Source organism: Thalassophryne amazonica, chromosome 8 (assembly GCF_902500255.1).
Source record: "Thalassophryne amazonica chromosome 8, fThaAma1.1, whole genome shotgun sequence".
NCBI lineage: Eukaryota > Metazoa > Chordata > Actinopteri > Batrachoidiformes > Batrachoididae > Thalassophryne > Thalassophryne amazonica.
The window spans coordinates 65,071,686-65,092,033 of NC_047110.1; the positions used below are offsets into that span (position 1 = coordinate 65,071,686).

At 40.4% G+C, this 20,348-nt stretch overlaps 1 protein-coding gene across 2 annotated transcripts in view; it reads left to right on the forward strand.

Moving 5' to 3' along the window:
- The window catches only part of LOC117515792 (FERM domain-containing protein 5), a 390,404-nt gene that overhangs the window by 352,693 nt on the left and 17,363 nt on the right, over positions 1-20,348 (forward strand). Inside the window, exons 7-10 of one of the 2 annotated variants that reach the window (XM_034176519.1) lie at positions 14,909-14,996; positions 15,166-15,254; positions 18,965-19,028; positions 19,121-19,212. In XM_034176519.1, the coding sequence (XP_034032410.1) occupies positions 14,909-14,996; positions 15,166-15,254; positions 18,965-19,028; positions 19,121-19,212 (333 nt within the window). The remainder of the gene's footprint in view (positions 1-14,908; positions 14,997-15,165; positions 15,255-18,964; positions 19,029-19,120; positions 19,213-20,348) is intronic. The other variant, XM_034176520.1, reaches the window with a different exon arrangement.

Below are 20,348 nucleotides of genomic sequence, written 5' to 3' on the forward strand. Positions count from 1 at the left end.
TTAAATGAAAGAGCATATGATGCAAAAATTGTACTTCCGGGGACAGCCCCAATGTCATTATTCACATTAAAACTCGCTAAAACTTACCAACACACCGTCTCCCATTTGCCTTCCCTTCTCCATTGGGAACCAAAAAAACCTGCACTTTTCATGACTGCTTCGGTGATTGCAGCTGAAAACAAAACATTACACCACCTTCAGTGTGAAGTGATGCTGTGTTTGTGTTGCGCATTGGCAGGCTGTCCCTGGAAGTGGTCAAATTCCGCAATATCACGCAGTAGTACAAATGAGATTGTGCTGCCCCATTGTCCTCTCTGAAGGGGATAATCCTCATCCCAGTGAAGCAACTGTGATGAAGATCAGCACCTCCAAATCTGAGGCTGTGTTCCTCTTTTGGAAAAGGGTCAATTTTCCCCTCTGGGTCAGGGGAGAGTTTTTGCCCCAAGTGAAGGAGGTTAAGTATCTCATGGTCTGATTGCGTCTGCATCTGAGTTGCTGCAAACGCTGCACCGGACCATCATGGTGAAGCGCAGGCTGTTGAATTACCGGCTGATTTACGGTCCTATCCCAATCTATACAGTGGAACCTCGACATACGAGCGAGTCAACATACAAGTTTTTTTGAAATACGAGCCATCGCTCAGTCCATATTTTTGTTTGGAATACGAGCGGAAATCTGAGTTACAAGTTGCGCTTTGGGACGCCACTGGATCTTAAAGGAAAGTGAAGAGAAGAAGGAGGAGAAGTTTCTATTGCGGATGTTAAGGTAGCAGAAGAATACGTCACACATTTTGTTGCACTTGTTGCGAAGGAATGCTATGTCCCGCAACAAGTGTTTAACCCCTTCTAAGTCTGTATATCCCATCGATGGGAAATTTCAGTTTTTATTTCTGAGATACTGACAAGCCAGAATGAGGTGGGTGGTAGGGGTTAACTGTGACAAAACTGGATTATTCTGAAAAAAAAAAAATGCCACGGAGGACATATATAACAACAGAGGAGAAGAAGCTGTTTCATTGAAAAGAAACACCGAGAAAGTGTCCACTGTACAGTGGAGAACATTTTGGAATCCTGTTAATAATTTATTATATATATATATATATATATATATATATATATATATATATATATATATATATATATATATATATATATATATATATACATACTCAACAAAAATATAAACGCAACACTTTTGGTTTTGCTCCCATTTTGTATGAGATGAACTCAAAGATCTAGAACTTTTTTCACATACTTAATATCACCTTTTCCCTCAAATATTGTTCACAAACCAGTCTAAATCTGTGATAGTGAGCACTTCTCCTTTGCTGAGATAATCCATCCCACCTCACAGGTGTGCCATACCAAGATGCTGATTAGACACCATGATTAGTGCACAGGTGTGCCTTAGACTGCCCACAATAAAAGGCCACTCTGAAAGGTGCAGTTTTGTTTTATTGGTGGGGGGGATACCAGTCAGTATCTGGTGTGACCATCATTTGCCTCATGCAGTGCAAATGGTGATATTGTGTATGTGGAAAAAGTTTTAGATCTTTGAGTTCATCTCATACAAAATGGGAGCAAAACCAAAAGTGTTGCGTTTATATTTTTGTTGAGTATATATATATATATATATATATATGTATATATGTATATATATATATATATATATATATATCTACACACATACATATAAAACCCCAATTCCAGTGCAGTTGAGACGTTGTGTGAAATGTAAATAAAAACAGAATACAATGATTTGCAATCCCTCTTCAACCTATATTCAGTTGAATACACCACAAAAACAAGATATTTAATGTTCAAACTGACAGACTTTTTTTGTTTTTGTGCAAATATTTGCTCATTTTGAAATGGATGCCTGCAACACATTTCATAAAAGCTGGGACGGGGCAACAGAAGACTTGAAAAGTTGATGAATGCTCAAAGAACACCTGTTTGGAACATTCCACAGGCGAACAGGTTAATTGGAAACAGGTAAGTGTCATGATTGGGTATAAAAGGAGCATCCTAAAAAGCCTCAGCCATTCACAAGCAAAGATGGGATGAAGATCACCACTTTATGAACAACTGTGTGAAAAAATAGTCCGACAGTTTAAGAACAATGTTTCTCAACGTTCAACTGCAAGGAATTTAGGGATTCCATCATCCACAGTCCATAATATAATCAGAAGATTCAGAGAATCTGGAGAACTTTCTGCATGTAAGCAGCAAGGCTGAAAACCAACATTGAATCCCTGTGACCTTGATCCCTCAGGCAGCACTGCATTAAAAACCGACATCATTGTGTAAAGGATCTTACGCGTGGGCTCAGGAACACTTCAGAAAACCATTGTCAGTTAACACAGTTCGTCGCTACATCTACAAAGTGCAAGTTAAAACTCTACCATGCAAAGTGAAAGCCATACATCAACAACATCCAGAAACGCTGCCACCTTCTCTGGGCCTGAGCTCATTTGAAATGGACAGACGCAAAGTGGAAAAGTGTGCTGTGGTCTGATGAGTCCACATTTCAAATTGTTTTTGGAAATCATGGACATCGTGTCCTCCGGACAAAAGAGGAAAAAGACCGTCCAGATTGTTACCAGTGCAAAGTTCAAAAGCCAGCATCTGTGATGGTATGGGGGTGTGTTACTGCCCATGGCGTGGGCAACTTACCTCCACATCAGGGATGTTACTAGGACTGCTTTTTTCCATCTGACAAATATAGCGAGGATCCGCCCCATTCTGTCCATGGCTGATGCTGAGACCCTGAGTCATGCTTTTGTTTCTTCTAGACTACTGTAGATTATTGTAATGTTCTATTTTCAGGGTTACCACAGTCCAGCATTAGGGGTCTTCAGCTGGTTCAGAACGCTGCTGCCAGACTTCTGACACGTAGCAGAAGGTCTGAACATATCACACCCATTTTGGCATCTTTGCACTGGCTCCCTGCCTCTGTGAGAGCAGATTTTAAGGTTTTGTTATTGACTTATAAGGTTGTTCATGGACTGGTGCCATCTTATCTGGATGATCTGGTGGAACTCTATGTGCCGGCCCGGGCTTTGCGGTCGCAGGATGCGGGACTTCTCTGTGTTCCCAGGGTGAAGAAGTCAGCAGGTCAAAGAGCCTTTTCGTATTGTGCACCCACCCTGTGGAACAGTCTTCTTGTGACCGTGAGGCAGTCTGAGTCTGTGGACATTTTTAAGTCAAGACTCAAAACCTATTTTTATTCTCTTTCTTATGGATAGTTTTTATTTTTGTTTTATTCTTTTACTTCTGTTTTTATTTATGTATTTGACTTTTTATTCATTTTTAATTATTTATTCAATTTTATGTTGACTTGTTTTATGTAAGGTGCCTTGAGACGGCTTTTGCTGTGATTTGGCGCATTATAAGCTAATTAAATTAAATTAAATTAAATTATGAAGTAAGTAATAAGTAAGTAAGTAAGTAAGTAAATTTTATTTATATAGCACCTTTCACAGACAAGAGCCACAAGGTGTTTCACAACATAAAAGCACAGTACACCACACAATACATCAGACAATGGCCGAGACATTTAAAAACATAACATAGGATAGCAAAGCAGCCCAAAAGCTAAGCAAAAGTTTGTGTAAAAAAGAAGGTCTTAAGTTGGCTTTTAAAAGTGTCGACAGAGTCCAGTGAGTGCAGAAAGAGCGGGAGACCATTCCAAAGCCTGGGAGCAACAGCCTGGAAGGATCGCTCTCCTCTGGTTGCAAAACGGGTGCGAGGAACCATCAACAGATTTTGGTCCACAGACCTCAACGCCCTGGCAGGGGCATAAGGCTGGATGAGGTCACAGATATAGGGAGGCGCCTGGCCATGTAGAGCTCTAAAGGTTAAAACCAAAATTTGAAAATTGATCCTGAAGGACACTGACAGCAAATGAAGCTCCTTTAAAATTGGGGAAATATGAGTCCTCCTGTTAGCTTGTGTCAGAATTCTCACTGCAGAGTTCTGTACTAACTGCAGTCGACGCAACTCCTTCTTGTTTAGACATGAAAACAAACTGTTACAATAGTCTAAACGTGTTGACACAAAAGCATGAATAATAAGCTCTAAATCATTTCGAGACACCATTTTCCTGAGCTTAGAGATGTTTCTTAATTGAAAGAAGCAATTCCTCGTCAGCTGTTTACAATGCTGTACCAAAGACATGTCTTTGTCAAAGATGACACCCAAGTTTCGAAGACATGATTTAGCAGACTGGCCCAGGTCTCCCAAGTACTGCTGAATACCTGGAATATGGTCATCAGGGGCAATAACCAATGTCTCTGTTTTGTCTGCGTTGAGCTGAAGAAAGTTATTCGTTAGCCATTGTTTTATTTCCGCCAAACAAATCAAATCAAATCAATTTTATTTATATAGCGCCAAATCACAACAAACAGTTGCCCCAAGGCGCTTTATATTGTAAGGCAAAGCCATACAATAATTACAGAAAAACCCCAACTGTCAAAACGACCCCCTGTGAGCAAACACTTGGCGACAGTGGGAAGGAAAAACTCCCTTTTAACAGGAAGAAACCTCCAGCAGAACCAGACTCAGGGAGGGGCAGTCTTCTGCTGGGACTGGTTGGGGCTGAGGGAGAGAACCAGGAAAAAGACATGCTGTGGAGGGGAGCAGAGCTCAATCACTAATGATTAAATGCAGAGTGGTGCATACAGAGCAAAAAGAGAAAGAAACACTCAGTAAATCATGGGAACCCCCCAGCAGTCTAAGTCTATAGCAGCATAACTAAGGGATGGTTCAGGGTCACCTGATCCAGCCCTAACTATAAGCTTGAGCAAAAAGGAAAGTTTTAAGCCTAATCTTAAAAGTAGAGAGGGTGTCTGTCTCCCTGATCCGAATTGGGAGCTGGTTCCACAGGAGAGGAGCCTGAAAGCTGAAGGCTCTGCCTCCCATTCTACTCTTACAAACCCTAGGAACTACAAGTAAGCCTGTGGTGTGAGAGCGAAGCGCTCTATTGGGGTGATATGGTACTATGAGGTCCCTAAGATAAGATGGGACCTGATTATTCAAAACCTTATAAGTAAGAAGAAGAATTTTAAATTCTATTCTAGAATTAACAGGAAGCCAATGAAGAGAGGCCAATATGGGTGAGATATGCTCTCTCCTTCTAGTCCCTGTCAGTACTCTAGCTGCAGCATTTTGAATTAACTGAAGGCTTTTCAGGGAACTTTTAGGACAACCTGATAATAATGAATTACAATAGTCCAGCCTAGAGGAAATAAATGCATGAATTAGTTTTTCAGCATTACTCTGAGACAAGACCTTTCTAATTTTAGAGATATTGCGCAAATGCAAAAAAGCAGTCCTACATATTTGTTTAATATGCGCATTGAATGACATATCCTGATCAAAAATGACTCCAAGATTTCTCACAGTATTACTAGAGGTCAGGGTAATGCCATCCAGAGTAAGGATCTGGTTAGACACCATGCTTCTAAGATTTGTGGGGCCAAGTACAATAACTTCAGTTTTATCTGAGTTTAAAAGTAGGAAATTAGAGGTCATCCATGTCTTTATGTCTGTAAGACAATCCTGCAGTTTAGCTAATTGGTGTGTGTCCTCTGGCTTCATGGATAGATAAAGCTGAGTATCATCTGCGTAACAATGAAAATTTAAGCAATGCTGTCTAATAATACTGCCTAAGGGAAGCATGTATAAAGTGAATAAAATTGGTCCTAGCACAGAACCTTGTGGAACTCCATAATTAACCTTAGTCTGTGAAGAAGATTCCCCATTTACATGAACAAATTGTAATCTATTAGATAAATATGATTCAAACCACCGCAGCGCAGTGCCTTTAATACCTATGGCATGCTCTAATCTCTGTAATAAAAGGAGGGTTTTTTTATAGAGCAACAGACTCTTTTTCCAGGCTAAGTGAAGATCTTCTAAATTAGTGAGACACCATTTCCTCTCCAACTTACGGGTTATCTGCTTTAAGCTGCGAGTTTGTGAGTTATACCACGGAGTCAGGCACTTCTGATTTAAGGCTCTCTTTTTCAGAGGAGCTACAGCATCCAAAGTTGTCCTCAATGAGGATATAGTGGGCGAGGATAAGTCCCTGTTGGTAAATGATATAATAATTGATCAACATATTGATTTATTCTGCCTTACAGAAACCTGGTTGCACCAGGATGAATATGTTAGTTTAAATGAGTCAACACCCCCGAGTCACACTAACTGTCAGAATGCTCGTAGCACGGGCTGGGGCGGAGGATTAGCAGCAATCTTCCATTCCATCTTATTAATTAATCAAAAACCCAGACAGAGCTTTAATTCATTTGAAAGCTTGACTCTTAGTCTTGTCCATCCAAATTGGAAGTCCCAAAAACCAGTTTTATTTGTTATTATCTATCGTCCACTTGGTCGTTACTGTGAGTTTCTCTGTGAATTTTCAGACCTTTTGTCTGACTTAGTGCTTAGCTCAGATAAGATAATTATAGTGGGCGATTTTAACATCCACACAGATGCTGAGAATGACAGCCTCAGCACTGCATTTAATCTATTATTAGACTCTATTGGCTTTGCTCAAAAAGTAAATGAGTCCACCCACCACTTTAATCATATCTTAGATCTTGTTCTGACTTATGGTATGGAAATAGAAGACTTAACAGTATTCCCTGAAAACTCCCTTCTGTCTGATCATTTCTTAATAACATTTACATTTACTCTGATGGACTACCCAGCAGTGGGGAATAAGTTTCATTACACTAGAAGTCTTTCAGAAAGCGCTGTAACTAGGTTTAAGGATATGATTCCTTCTTTATGTTCTCTAATGCCATATACCAACACAGTGCAGAGTAGCTACCTAAACTCTGTAAGTGAGATAGAGTATCTCGTCAATAGTTTTACATCCTCATTGAAGACAACTTTGGATGCTGTAGCTCCTCTAAAAAAGAGAGCTTTAAAACAGAAGTGCCTGACTCCGTGGTATAACTCACAAACTCGTAGCTTAAAGCAGATAACCCGTAAGTTGGAGAGGAAATGGCGTCTCACTAATTTAGAAGATCTTCACTTAGCCTGGAAAAAGAGTCTGTTGCTCTATAAAAAAGCCCTCCGTAAAGCTAGGACATCTTTCTACTCATCACTAATTGAAGAAAATAAGAACAACCCCAGGTTTCTTTTCAGCACTGTAGCCAGGCTGACAAAGAGTCAGAGCTCTATTGAGCTGAGTATTCCATTAACTTTAACTAGTAATGACTTCATGACTTTCTTTGCTAACAAAATTTTAACTATTAGAGAAAAAATTACTCATAACCATCCCAAAGACGTATCGTTATCTTTGGCTGCTTTCAGTGATGCCGGTATTTGGTTAGACTCTTTCTCTCCGATTGTTCTGTCTGAGTTATTTTCATTAGTTACTTCATCCAAACCATCAACATGTTTATTAGACCCCATTCCTACCAGGCTGCTTAAGGAAGCCCTACCATTATTTAATGCTTCGATCTTAAATATGATCAATCTATCTTTGTTAGTTGGCTATGTACCACAGGCTTTTAAGGTGGCAGTAATTAAACCATTACTTAAAAAGCCATCACTTGACCCAGCTATCCTAGCTAATTATAGGCCAATCTCCAACCTTCCTTTTCTCTCAAAAATTCTTGAAAGGGTAGTTGTAAAACAGCTAACTGATCATCTGCAGAGGAATGGTCTATTTGAAGAGTTTCAGTCAGGTTTTAGAATTCATCATAGTACAGAAACAGCATTAGTGAAGGTTACAAATGATCTTCTTATGGCCTCGGACAGTGGACTCATCTCTGTGCTTGTTCTGTTAGACCTCAGTGCTGCTTTTGATACTGTTGACCATAAAATTTTATTACAGAGATTAGAGCATGCCATAGGTATTAAAGGCACTGCGCTGCGGTGGTTTGAATCATATTTGTCAAATAGATTACAATTTGTTCATGTAAATGGGGAATCTTCTTCACAGACTAAAGTTAATTATGGAGTTCCACAAGGTTCTGTGCTAGGACCAATTTTATTCACTTTATACATGCTTCCCTTAGGCAGTATTATTAGACGGTATTGCTTAAATTTTCATTGTTACGCAGATGATACCCAGCTTTATCTATCCATGAAGCCAGAGGACACACACCAATTAGCTAAACTGCAGGATTGTCTTACAGACATAAAGACATGGATGACCTCTAATTTCCTGCTTTTAAACTCAGATAAAACTGAAGTTATTGTACTTGGCCCCACAAATCTTAGAAACATGGTGTCTAACCAGATCCTTACTCTGGATGGCATTACCCTGACCTCTAGTAATACTGTGAGAAATCTTGGAGTCATTTTTGATCAGGATATGTCATTCAAAGCGCATATTAAACAAATATGTAGGACTGCTTTTTTGCATTTACGCAATATCTCTAAAATCAGAAAGGTCTTGTCTCAGAGTGATGCTGAAAAACTAATTCATGCATTTATTTCCTCTAGGCTGGACTATTGTAATTCATTATTATCAGGTTGTCCTAAAGTTCCCTAAAAAGCCTTCAGTTAATTCAAAATGCTGCAGCTAGAGTACTGACGGGGACTAGAAGGAGAGAGCATATCTCACCCATATTGGCCTCTCTTCATTGGCTTCCTGTTAATTCTAGAATAGAATTTAAAATTCTTCTTCTTACTTATAAGGTTTTGAATAATCAGGTCCCATCTTATCTTAGGGACCTCGTAGTACCATATCACCCCAATAGAGCGCTTCGCTCTCAGACTGCAGGCTTACTTGTAGTTCCTAGGGTTTGTAAGAGTAGAATGGGAGGCAGAGCCTTCAGCTTTCAGGCTCCTCTCCTGTGGAACCAGCTCCCAATTCAGATCAGGGAGACAGACACCCTCTCTACTTTTAAGATTAGGCTTAAAACTTTCCTTTTTGCTAAAGCTTATAGTTAGGGCTGGATCAGGTGACCCTGAACCATCCCTTAGTTATGCTGCTATAGACGTAGACTGCTGGGGGGTTCCCATGATGCACTGTTTCTTTCTCTTTTTGCTCTATATGCACCACTCTGCATTTAATCATTAGTGATCGATCTCTGCTTCCCTCCACAGCATGTCTTTTTCCTGGTTCTCTCCCTCAGCCCCAACCAGTCCCAGCAGAAGACTGCCCCTCCCTGAGCCTGGTTCTGCTGGAGGCTTCTTCCTGTTAAAAGGGAGTTTTTCCTTCCCACTGTAGCCAAGTGCTTGCTCACAGGGGGTCGTTTTGACCGTTGGGGTTTTACATAATTATTGTATGGCCTTGCCTTACAATATAAAGCTCCTTGGGGCAACTGTTTGTTGTGATTTGGCGCTATATTAAAAATTGATTGATTGATTGATTGATTGATAATTATCTTATCTGAGCTAAGCACTAAGTCAGACAAAAGGTCCGAAAATTCACAGAGAAACTCACAGTAACGACCAGGAGGACGATAGATAACAACAAATAAAACTGTTTTTTGGGACTTCCAATTTGGATGGACAAGACTAAGAGACAAGCATTCAAATGAATTAAAGCTCTGTCTGGGTTTTTGATTAATTAATAAGCTGGAGTGGAAGATTGCTGCTAATCCTCCGCCTCGGCCCGTGCTACGAGCATTCTGGCAGTTAGTGTGACTCGGGGGTGTTGACTCATTTAAACTAACATATTCATCCTGCTGTAACCAGGTTTCTGTAAGGCAGAATAAATCAATATGTTGATCCATTATTATATAATTTACTAACAGGGACTTAGAAGAGAGAGATCTAATGTTTAATAGATCACGTTTAACTGTTTAGTCTGTGGTGCAGTTGAAGGTGCTATATTATTTTTTCTTTTTGAATTTTTATGCTTAAATAGATTTTTACTGGTTGTTGGTGGTCTGGGAGCAGGCACCGTCTCTACGGGGATGGGGTATTGAGGGGATGGCAGGGGGAGAGAAGCTGCAGAGAGGTGTGTAAGACTACAACTCTGCTTCCTGGTCCCAACCATGGATAGTCACAGTTTGGAGAATTTAAGAAAATTGGCCAGATTTCTAGAAATGAGAGCTGCTCCATGCAAAGTGGGATGGATGCCGTCTCTCCTAACAAGACCAGGTTTTCCCCAGAAGCTTTGCCAATTATCTATGAAGCCCACCTCATTTTTTGGACACCACTCAGACAGCCAGCAATTCAAGGAGAACATGCGGCTAAACATGTCACTCCCGGTCCGATTGGGGAGGGGCCCAGAGAAAACTACAGAGTTCGACATTTTTTGCAAAGTTACACACCGATTTAATGTTAATTTTAGTGACCTCCGATTGGCGTAACCGGGTGTCATTACTGCCGACGTGAATTACAATCTTACCAAATTTACGCTTAGCCTTAGCCAGCAGTTTCAAATTTCCTTCAATGGCGCCTGCTCTGGCCCCCGGAAGACAATTGACTATGGTTGCTGGTGTCGCTAACTTCACATTTCTCAAAACACAGTCGCCAATAACCAGAGTTTGATCCTCAGCGGGTGTGTCGCCGAGTGGGGAAAAATGGTTAGAGATGTGAACGGGTTGGCGGTGTACACGGGGCTTCTGTTTAGGACTACGCTTCCTCCTCACAGTCACCCAGTCGGCCTGCTTTCCCGGCTGCTCGGGATCTGCCGGGAGGGAACTAATGGCGGCTAAGCTACTTTGGTCCGCACCGACTACAGGGGCCTGGCTAGCTGTAGGATTTTCCAAGGTGCGGAGCCGAGTCTCCAATTCGCCCAGCCTGGCCTCCAAAGCTACGAATAAGCTACACTTATTACAAGTACCATTACTGCTAAAGGAGGCCGAGGAATAACTAAACATTTCACACCCAGAGCAGAAAAGTTAGGGAGAGATACAGGAGAAGCCGCCATGCTAAACCGGCTAAGAGCTAGTAGCTGCGCTAAGCTAGCGGATTCCTAAAAACACGCAAAGTGAATAATGTGTAAATAAGTTAGAGGTGATTCAGCAGAGGGAGTGCTTTAGTTAAGGCACGTGAAGATTACACTGTGAAACAAATCATTATCTAGTTAACTAGATCAATCTAACTGCGCAGATTAAACAGCTAACAGATACAGCAAAACACCGCTGTGCTCTGGAACAGGAAGTGATACAATACCGCAGTGAGAGCCAACCACCAGTAGAGGTTCAACACCACAAAGTCCAAACAATGGAGGAAGGAATCAAGCCTCTTAATCTCAGATGGCTTAAAGGAGCAGTAAAGCTGGATGTCATCCGCAAATAACTGGTAAGAGACATCAGTAAATCTTTGAATGATCCTACCTAAAGGGATCAAGTACAATAAAAACAAAATGGGGCCCAATACAGAACCCTGAGGGACTCCGCATAACAGGTCCGCAGACTCTGACCTTATCTGGTTAGCAAAAATGCTAAAGCTACGCCCGGACAGATATGAGAAAAACCACCGAAGAACTGACCCCAACAGTCCGACATGATCCCTCAATCTATTCAGCAGGACCTGGTGGTCAACAGTATCAAAGGCAGAGGACAAATCCAAAAGAACCAACACGGTGGATTTCCCAGCATCAGCAGACATCATAATGTCGCTGGACACTTTCAAAAGAGCCGTTTCCGTAGTGTTGTCTACGAAAACCGGACTGAAACCTGTCATGAATTTTATTCTGATCCAGGAAGAGTGTCAGTTGGTTTGAAACCACCCTCTCAGACTGGAATGGGAGCTTAGAAATAGGTCTAAAACTACTTAGCTCCATTTGATTTAAACCTGGTTTTTTCAGTAGAGGCAACACTATGGCATGCTTGAAAGCACTGGGAAACACACCGGTGGACAAAGAAAGATTTACCATTCTAGTAATGCACGGACCAATTACCTCAAATACTTTAATAAAGAGCCTGTAGGGAAGGATGTCCAATGAGCAAGAGGAAGGTTTCATCTTGCTCACCAATGCCGAAATATCAGCAAGTGTCACAGCTCTAAATGAAGACCAAATGCTGGGAGCAGGCTCAATAACAATAGAAGTACCACACAGGGAGGGTGGAATTTTATCCTTAATCAACTTCATTTTGTCAATGAAAAAACTCAAAAAAGCATTGCTGTCAGCTTCAGAAACACAGGAGTAACTGAAGCAGCAGGACATACAAGAGAGTTGATTGTATCAAACAACACTCTGGGATTCTTCTTATTCACAGACACCAGCTGATGTATGTAGACAGAATGGGCACTCTCAGCCATTTTGTTATATGATAAAACCAGCTCCCTGAGATGAAGCCTGTGAACCTCAAGTTTAGAGGATTTCCACAGGCGTTCAGTCCTACGACACAGTCTCTTAAGACTTAAGAGCTCTTCATTTATCCAAGGGCACTCATTTTTCTGTAAAGACACATTGTATTTGACAGGAGCCAACTGATCAAGAATAGTATCACAGTGTTGGTTAAAACACTGGATAAAATTGTCCACATCAAGAAAATCAGTGAACAAACAAGGATTAAACATAGAAGAAAATCTTTCTGCAGTTTCAGCAGTGATGATACGCCTCCGAGACTTAACTTCTAAGGGCTTCTGATCAGAGCTGGAATGCAGGTCAAACGAAACAAGACTATGGTCGCTCAAGTGGACATCTTTTATAGACATATTTAAAATGTCTAGGCCAAGTGTAAAAACTAAATCTAAAATGTGACCCTTTTGGTGAGTGGGCTCAGAAACATGTTGCACAAAATTAATCAGTCAGTCAATGATAAAAGCTCCATAGCATAGCAAGATAACTTGTCATCAACATGAAGGTTAAAATCTGCAAGAATTAAAACAGATTCCAACATTATAATAGAGGATGAAAAGTCACTAAAATCCATAACAAAGGCAGTAGCAGGGCCTGGGGGGCGGTAAACCAACACACAGAAACCCACCTTGACCAACTGTGATTCAAAGGAGGGAAAATCCTGTGACTGTACCCCTTTACAAACATAATCCTCTTTATAAACGATGGCAAGGCCCCCACCACGGCGACAGGGGCGGGGCTTCCCAAGGACACAGAACCCAGCAGGGCAGAGCTCATTTAAATGAAGAAATTCCTCTTCTCTCTGCCATGTCTCCGAAAAGCACATTAAGTCCAACATTTCCGTTGATATAAGATAATTCAGGGAAAATGATTTATTGGCGATTGAACGCACGTTCAATAAACCAAGGTGCAAGGTGGAAGACGTCACGGAGGCGCTGTCTGAGGCTCGCAATGGGATAGGACGAAGACAGCGGTCATGTGGACTCCAGCCGATCCGTGCAGGCGGAGGCTTAAACACGGAAGTGCACAGTAGCGATGGAACTACGCCACCAGGATACCAGCGCTGAGAAAAGTCTACAACACCTGTATCTAACCGAACAGGTGTCGATGCAGAGGTGCCATCGCACACATCAAAGAGAGGAATGTGGTAGAGGAAGCGAGCCCATCCTTGGCCGCTGGCGCCCAAACGCACCGCTGTACGCCTTCTCTTCACCTGGACACCAGCCCGCGAGCCTCTTCTCCTCTTATCCAAAAGCCTTTTTTCCTCAGTCTCCTGCAGATCTTACACGGCGCCCGCAACAGCAGCGGATAATCAGGTGAGTCGGAGCCGATAGTTAGGGGCGGAGGAAACGCCTGGTTGAACATGTCTCGTGAAGCAAATAGGCTCTCCATTGTCTCCTTGATATGAAACAAAGAGTCCCGATTGTAAGCCCGTAAAGCCAAGACACCTCCATCTGCTAGTCGGGCTGCTAAAATAACATGTTGTAAAAGTGGCCATTAGTAACCAACACAACAGGAGCCGAGCGATGGCCACGCCAGTCACAGGCGCCATCTTGGGAGATGAAAAAAATGATGAAGCGCAAAATACGACAACGGAGACCCTAGATTGTTAAACATCTGAAGTCGTACATCAAGCAAGAATGGGAAAGAATTCCACCTACAAAGCTTCAACAATTAGTGTCCTCAATTCCCAAACGCTTATTGAGTGTTGTTAGAAAGAAAGGTGATGTAACACAGTGGTAAACATACGACTGTCCCAGCTTTTTTGAAACGTGTTGCAGGCATCCATTTCGAAATGAGCAAATATTTGCATGAAAACAATAAAGTTTATCAGTTTGCACATTAAATATCTTGTCTTTGTGGTGTATTCAATTAAATATAGGTTGAAAAGGATTTGAAAATCATTGTATTTTGTTTTTATTTACATTTTACACAACGCCCCAACTTCATTGGAATCGGGGTTGTAGGTCAAAGGTTATAGACAAAACAGCAATATTAATCAAATCTGGCAGGATAAGTTTGGTAAACAGCTGGCAGGTTATATTAATGTCGTATATGTCCAGAACTTCAAGAGACTTAAATGCAGTATTCTGCACAGACTTCTGTTCTTCTGGGCGAACAAATGTGTCACACCTCTGACGTCAATGATGTCACATGATGGCATGAAGTGAAGTAAAAACAAAAGTAGCTGGGACACTGCAATCGCCTTAATGCCTTGTTAAATTGTGTGTCACTTTCATAAGAGGCAGTTTAAATGCTGGTAGTGGTTAGCACAGTTGAAAAGAACTTAAAAACAGACTCAACTGTCCCTCAATAAACAGTGAAAGCTGGAATTGCTATGTGCAATATGACAAATATCACATGGTTCTGCTGCCATCTAGTGGTTTATGTGTCTAATGAGACACTTACATTGTGAATATTATTCACACACATCTTCAACTGCAGTCCAATTAAGGGTCACGGGGTGGGGGGGAGCTGGAGACTATCTCAGCAGTCATGGAGCGTAAGGCGGGGTACACAATGGACAGGGCGCCAGTCTGTTGCAGGGCTGCATATAGACAAGCAAACACATCCACACCTGCACACACACCTACAGACAATTTAAAGTTTCCAATCCATTCTGCCTTCTTATTGTTTGTTAACACAGATGCTTTTGTTGTGTTGTTGTCCTCTCCTCCAGTGGACAGACACCTGAAACATCAGAACGAAATTTCCTTCAGAAAGCCCAGATGTTGGAGACGTACGGCGTCGATCCGCATCCATGCAAGGTGGGGTGAAGTTTTCCCAGCACTGTTGTAGTATTTTTAGACAGTAACCTTTTTAGAAAATACGCCTGTCTGATTTGAACTTAGGAATATGCTGATGGAAGAATAGCAGAGTCACACATATATGTTAATTTATGTTTATATTATATGAAGCAGATTTTGTTTCTTTCAGGATGTTTCAGGAAACCCTGCGTTTCTCGCTTTCACCCCGTTTGGGTTTGTGGTGCTTCAAGGCAACAAGAGAGTTCATTTTCTCAAATGGTGAGTTTAAGTTAAACTATAGTGGTATGCAACATTAAACAAATTACATAAAAAGTTTGTTAGAAGAAACTGGATAAAATCAGGGCCTCAGTGCCACATTGACCTTTTAGCAAAGAGTTGCAGAAATTAGTCATTGGCCTTTAAACAAAATGCTTCTCTGGTGGCTTCCGTCAGGAGTCTCCTTATAGCATGGTTAGTCAGTATTTGAGAACTCCAGACATTTACTTTACAGTACTAGACTGTTTGTATTTCTTAATGACTGATGTAAATAAAGTCCAAGACATATTCACTGACTTGGAAATGTTCATGTATCCATCCCCTGACTTGTCTCAAGAATGTTGGATGCAAAAGTGATGATTTAATCCTTATATTCTTATATTTAGAGTAAATTGCTCCCCACCACAACTTTTGCAGTGTGTTATAGGCCTTAAATGCAGGAATGGATCCATATTAACAAATGAAATGAAGCTGAGCACACAAAAACATGAAATATCTTGGGTTCATACTGTCTGAATTGAAACAGAAGTCAATGTAAATGTAAAACTGGCTGTAAAAGTGATGATTTGATGGTATTATACTAAACGGTGCCCATACTTATGCATTCTGTTACTGTGGCCTTAAGATTTTTATTTAATTTATATCGTGTTGTGAAGATTTGTGATAACCATGTCTAAAAATCAGAATTGTATGAATTTTAAAGTAAAAAAACAACAACCCTGAATTCAGTTTTTTTTTTAATTTTGATGTCATAAAAAATGTAATAGCTAAAAGTTGAACAAAATTTTTGCATTTTGCTTTCCTTTGCAACAAATCTACAGCTCTATGTGCGTGTGTGTATGTGATCAATTTAATTTATTCGTATAAACACATACAATACATGTAAATACAGGGTGACAAATAAGGAGAAATTCACTTGTTTCCATTGTGGCCCAGAAATAAAACAGACTCAAATAGATTCAGATTTCAGATTCAAGCATTTATTGTCATTGCCACAAAGAACAACGAAATTACGTCTGGAGCATCCACATGCGTAGTTAAAAAGAGCAACCAGTGCAATAAATAACCCCTAAATACCCATGTAAACATTTATAACATCTGTACAGTGACATTTGACAGCAATATAAAAACAAGATATTGATAAAATGCATTAAAGAGTAAGAACAGACCAAATAAATAAATATAAAAACGGTGACACTGTGCAGCAATGCAGAAACCAGTTCAATACTATTAATTGGTGGCTATAATCCACGGGAGGCACATAGGGGGAAGAGGGCAATTTCCAAATAAATAAATAATAATAACAATGTGCAACAATGCAAAACCAGTTCAGTGCTACTACAATTGATTATGAACTCAATGCAATTGATATAGTTATAGTCTGTGGGAGGGAGGCAGAGAGCAATAGCAAGAGAGACGCTTTATGAATGTATATAATACATTCAAGATTAAGATAAAAATATGACTATTTGCGCAATATATTTACACATTTTAAATGAGATATTTACACATTTTACACAAATGTTAAAAAGTTGTATATTAAAATAAAACAACTAATAACAAAAATGGGCCGTTCTGTAAATTTTAATTATTTTTTTAAACAATTGTTTTAGCCTTCTTTTAAAACCAGGTAAAGTATTTGACAGTTGTATTTGACTGGGTAGATTGTTCCACAACTTAACACCTGTAAACAGGAATGTTGAAGCACCAAAGGATTTGACTGCTGTGTGAATTTAATGGGGGAGGATAGACGGCTGGGAGCCAGGTTCTTTACAATTTTAAATATATGATTTAATTTGAGTTGTTGAACCCTGTACTCCACTGGAAGCATACTGACCCATCGAAATTCAGAGAGCGTCTACTATTTGCATAGTTGTGAGGACTGATTTTTTTTTTCTTTCTTTTCTTTTTTTGTGATGACATGTTTCATTGTGAGAACATTTAGGCAGCCCTCACAACTTTAAAGTGCCATGTGCAGATTAAGACTTAATTTTTGGGATATGATTAGGAATAAGGTAGGGTTATGCATTTCTCTATGATGGTTAAGGTTTGGGTTAGGGGCTACGGAATACATCATGTCTACAGAGTGTCCTCACAATGATACGGTACACTGTGTGTGTGTGTGTGTGTGTGTGTGTGTGTGTGTGTGTGTGTGTGTGTGTGTGTGTGTGTGTGTGTGTGTGTGTGTGTGTGTGTGTGTGTGTGTGTGTGCACGCAGGAAACAGCTTGCTGTTTGATTTCTGTTTGTGCTGTTGACTTTGATTTGATTTGGTCTAACATGCAGGCTCTGTGTGCACTGCTGCTGCTTGTGCACTCAGTTACAGGCAACAGAGCTCATCCATCTACCTCTACCTTTGTCAGCAGCAACAGCAGCATCACTGCAGTAATTTGTCCTTGTACACAGTAAATTTTGCAGAATCCTGGCAGAGTATATATTTACTCTGCCAGGATAACATTTGGTCCTAGTCCAAATAGAGTTAAATACACTCTATTATAGAGTGAAATCAGCTTAACCGTCTTGTCAAATCACCTTTTTCAACTCCAATAAGAGTCATTCACAGCATGATAGAGTTGATTGCGCCCTGTAATCGAACTGATTTAGCACTGTGATAGAGTATATTTACTGTAACTCTATTTGGACTGGGACCATAGTGAATATCTATCATTTGTCTTCCTCATGTGGCTTTACTGAGTAACTGGAGACAGTGATGAAATTATTTTATTCATCAATCAGCAAATAAATAAATAAATAATACTAGTAATAATAATAACCGTTTTCATTGTTTCAGCCTTTTGGCAAAACAAAATGTCAAGTTTGGACTTTTTCAAATGGTACAGTTTGCAGCTTTAAAAAAAAGCTGGAATAAACAGGTTTAAACTGCTTTCCCACCTCTGAAGATGATTTATACAGGTTTAAACAAGATAATATCTGATCATGAATGTTTTTAAAATAGCTCTAAACCATTGGTAAAGCATCTTAAACTGGTTTTCATCTGACAAAATTACAGATAATCTGGTTTAAGATATTATTAAATGATGCCGTGTCAGGAACTAAACCATTTTAAACCAGCTTTTAGATAGTTTTAAATGATGTAATAGATGTTGTTGAACTGAAATTAATCCAATATAAGCAACAGTAAACTGATTTAAACTGTTACAATTTGACAGGGTGGTTAAAACAGATAATTAGATTTTCTATACACGCTTATTCCGATTAAGGGTTGTGGGTGAGCTGGAGTCTATAAACGGATAATAATATAATAATAATGTCATATACCTTTTTGGCCAGATTTTCATCACTTGTCTTTGATATTAAAGAATGAATAGAAGATGCGTTCTTGATACTTCAGGTTTTTCGAACATATGATGGGTATATTTTCTGATTTTTTTGTTTTGTTTTTGACTAAATATGTCATCATAAATGAGAAATTAAAAGGTAATGATTACCTGGAGGCCAAGCTGGAAATATGAGCAATACTGATTCCTCATCATCACTACATGATGTGGTGATTACAGGATTTTTACTGTCTTTGTTTGGGAGCAGCGCTCAGGTTTCTCCGCTCCCTGTCTGCAGGGAATATTATGTTATTTGTTTTGCCAGACAAACACTGCGCTCTGTTGCTGTTTATGTGAACTCAAAGTCGTTTCCATGAATATTTAAACACGCCTTGGCTTTGTGTTATTTGTAACTCTTGCTGTGCTCTCCTGCACAGGAATGAGGTGACCAAACTGAAGTTTGAAGGCAAGACATTCCACGTATATGCAAATCAGAAGGAGGTGAGAGCCTGCATTGCCAGGTGGAAAGACGTGGTGTTTGCCCTCTCAGTTTATTATATTGTCCTGCACGTTCTTTCATTTCCAACGTGCAGGACAAAAAGATCATCTTGACGTACTTTGCACCCACGCCGGAGGCATGCAAACACCTTTGGAAGTGTGGAGTGGAGAACCAAGCCTTTTATAAGTGAGTGTGCAGCTCTTTTTTTCCACATTAATGTAGTTACTTGCTGTGCAGTTTGGGGAGATTTTAGGTGGCTAGGTGTTATGGTAAATTGGTTCATACCTTTGGGTTGTTTGTCAGCAGGAAAATGAGTATTAACTTGCTGCCTTAGACTGTAACAATAATGGACAAACCCTCCATGACATTACCAATTGGTTTTCTGAAGAGCAGGTCAGAAATGGAGTGGGTCCAGATGTCGCCATTTTGCCAGTACCCAACTCCACCTAATTCCTCACTAACCCATAAATTTGTAAAGGGGAGGAGTGTGAGCATTACCAGTATGACCTGGGCAGAGCTAATAAACCCCAAACATGCCCATGTATCTGAAGTTACGAAACTAGCGAAGGCTAATGAGCGCCGTATCCTGGAAAGTATTCACAACGCTTCACTTCATTTTGTTACGTTACAGCCTTATTCCAAAACAGTGTAAATGCATTTTTCACCTCAAAATTCTACTCGCAAAACCCCACAATAACAACATGAAAAATGATTTTGGAAATTTATTCAAAATAAAAAACTAAAAAATTACATGTGCTGTATTCACACCCTTTGCTCAATACTTTGTTGATGCACCTTTGGCAGCAATTACAGCCTCAAGTCTTCTTGAATATGATGCCACAAGCTTGGTGCACCTATCTTTGGGTAGTTTGTGCCTATTCCTGTTTGCAGCACATCTCAAGCTCCATCAGGTTGGATGGGGAGCGTCGGTGCACAGACATTTTCAGATCTCTCCAGAGATGTTCAGTCGGATTCAGGTCTAGTCTCTGGCTGGACCACTCCAGGACATTCACAGAGTTGTCCTGAAGCCACTCCCTTGATATCTTGGCTGTGTGTTTAGGGTCATTGTCCTGCTGAAAGATGAATCGTTGCCCCAGTCTGAGGTCAAGAGCACTCTGGAGCAGGTTTTCATCCAGGATGTCTGTACATTGCTGCATTCAGCTTTCCCTCAATCCTGACTAGTCTCCCAGTTCCTGCTGCAGAAAAACATCCCCACAGGATGATGCTACCACCACCATGCTTCACTGTATGGATGGTGCCTGGTTTCCTCCAAACATCACACCTGGCATTCATGCCAAAGAGTTCAATCTTTGTCTCATCAA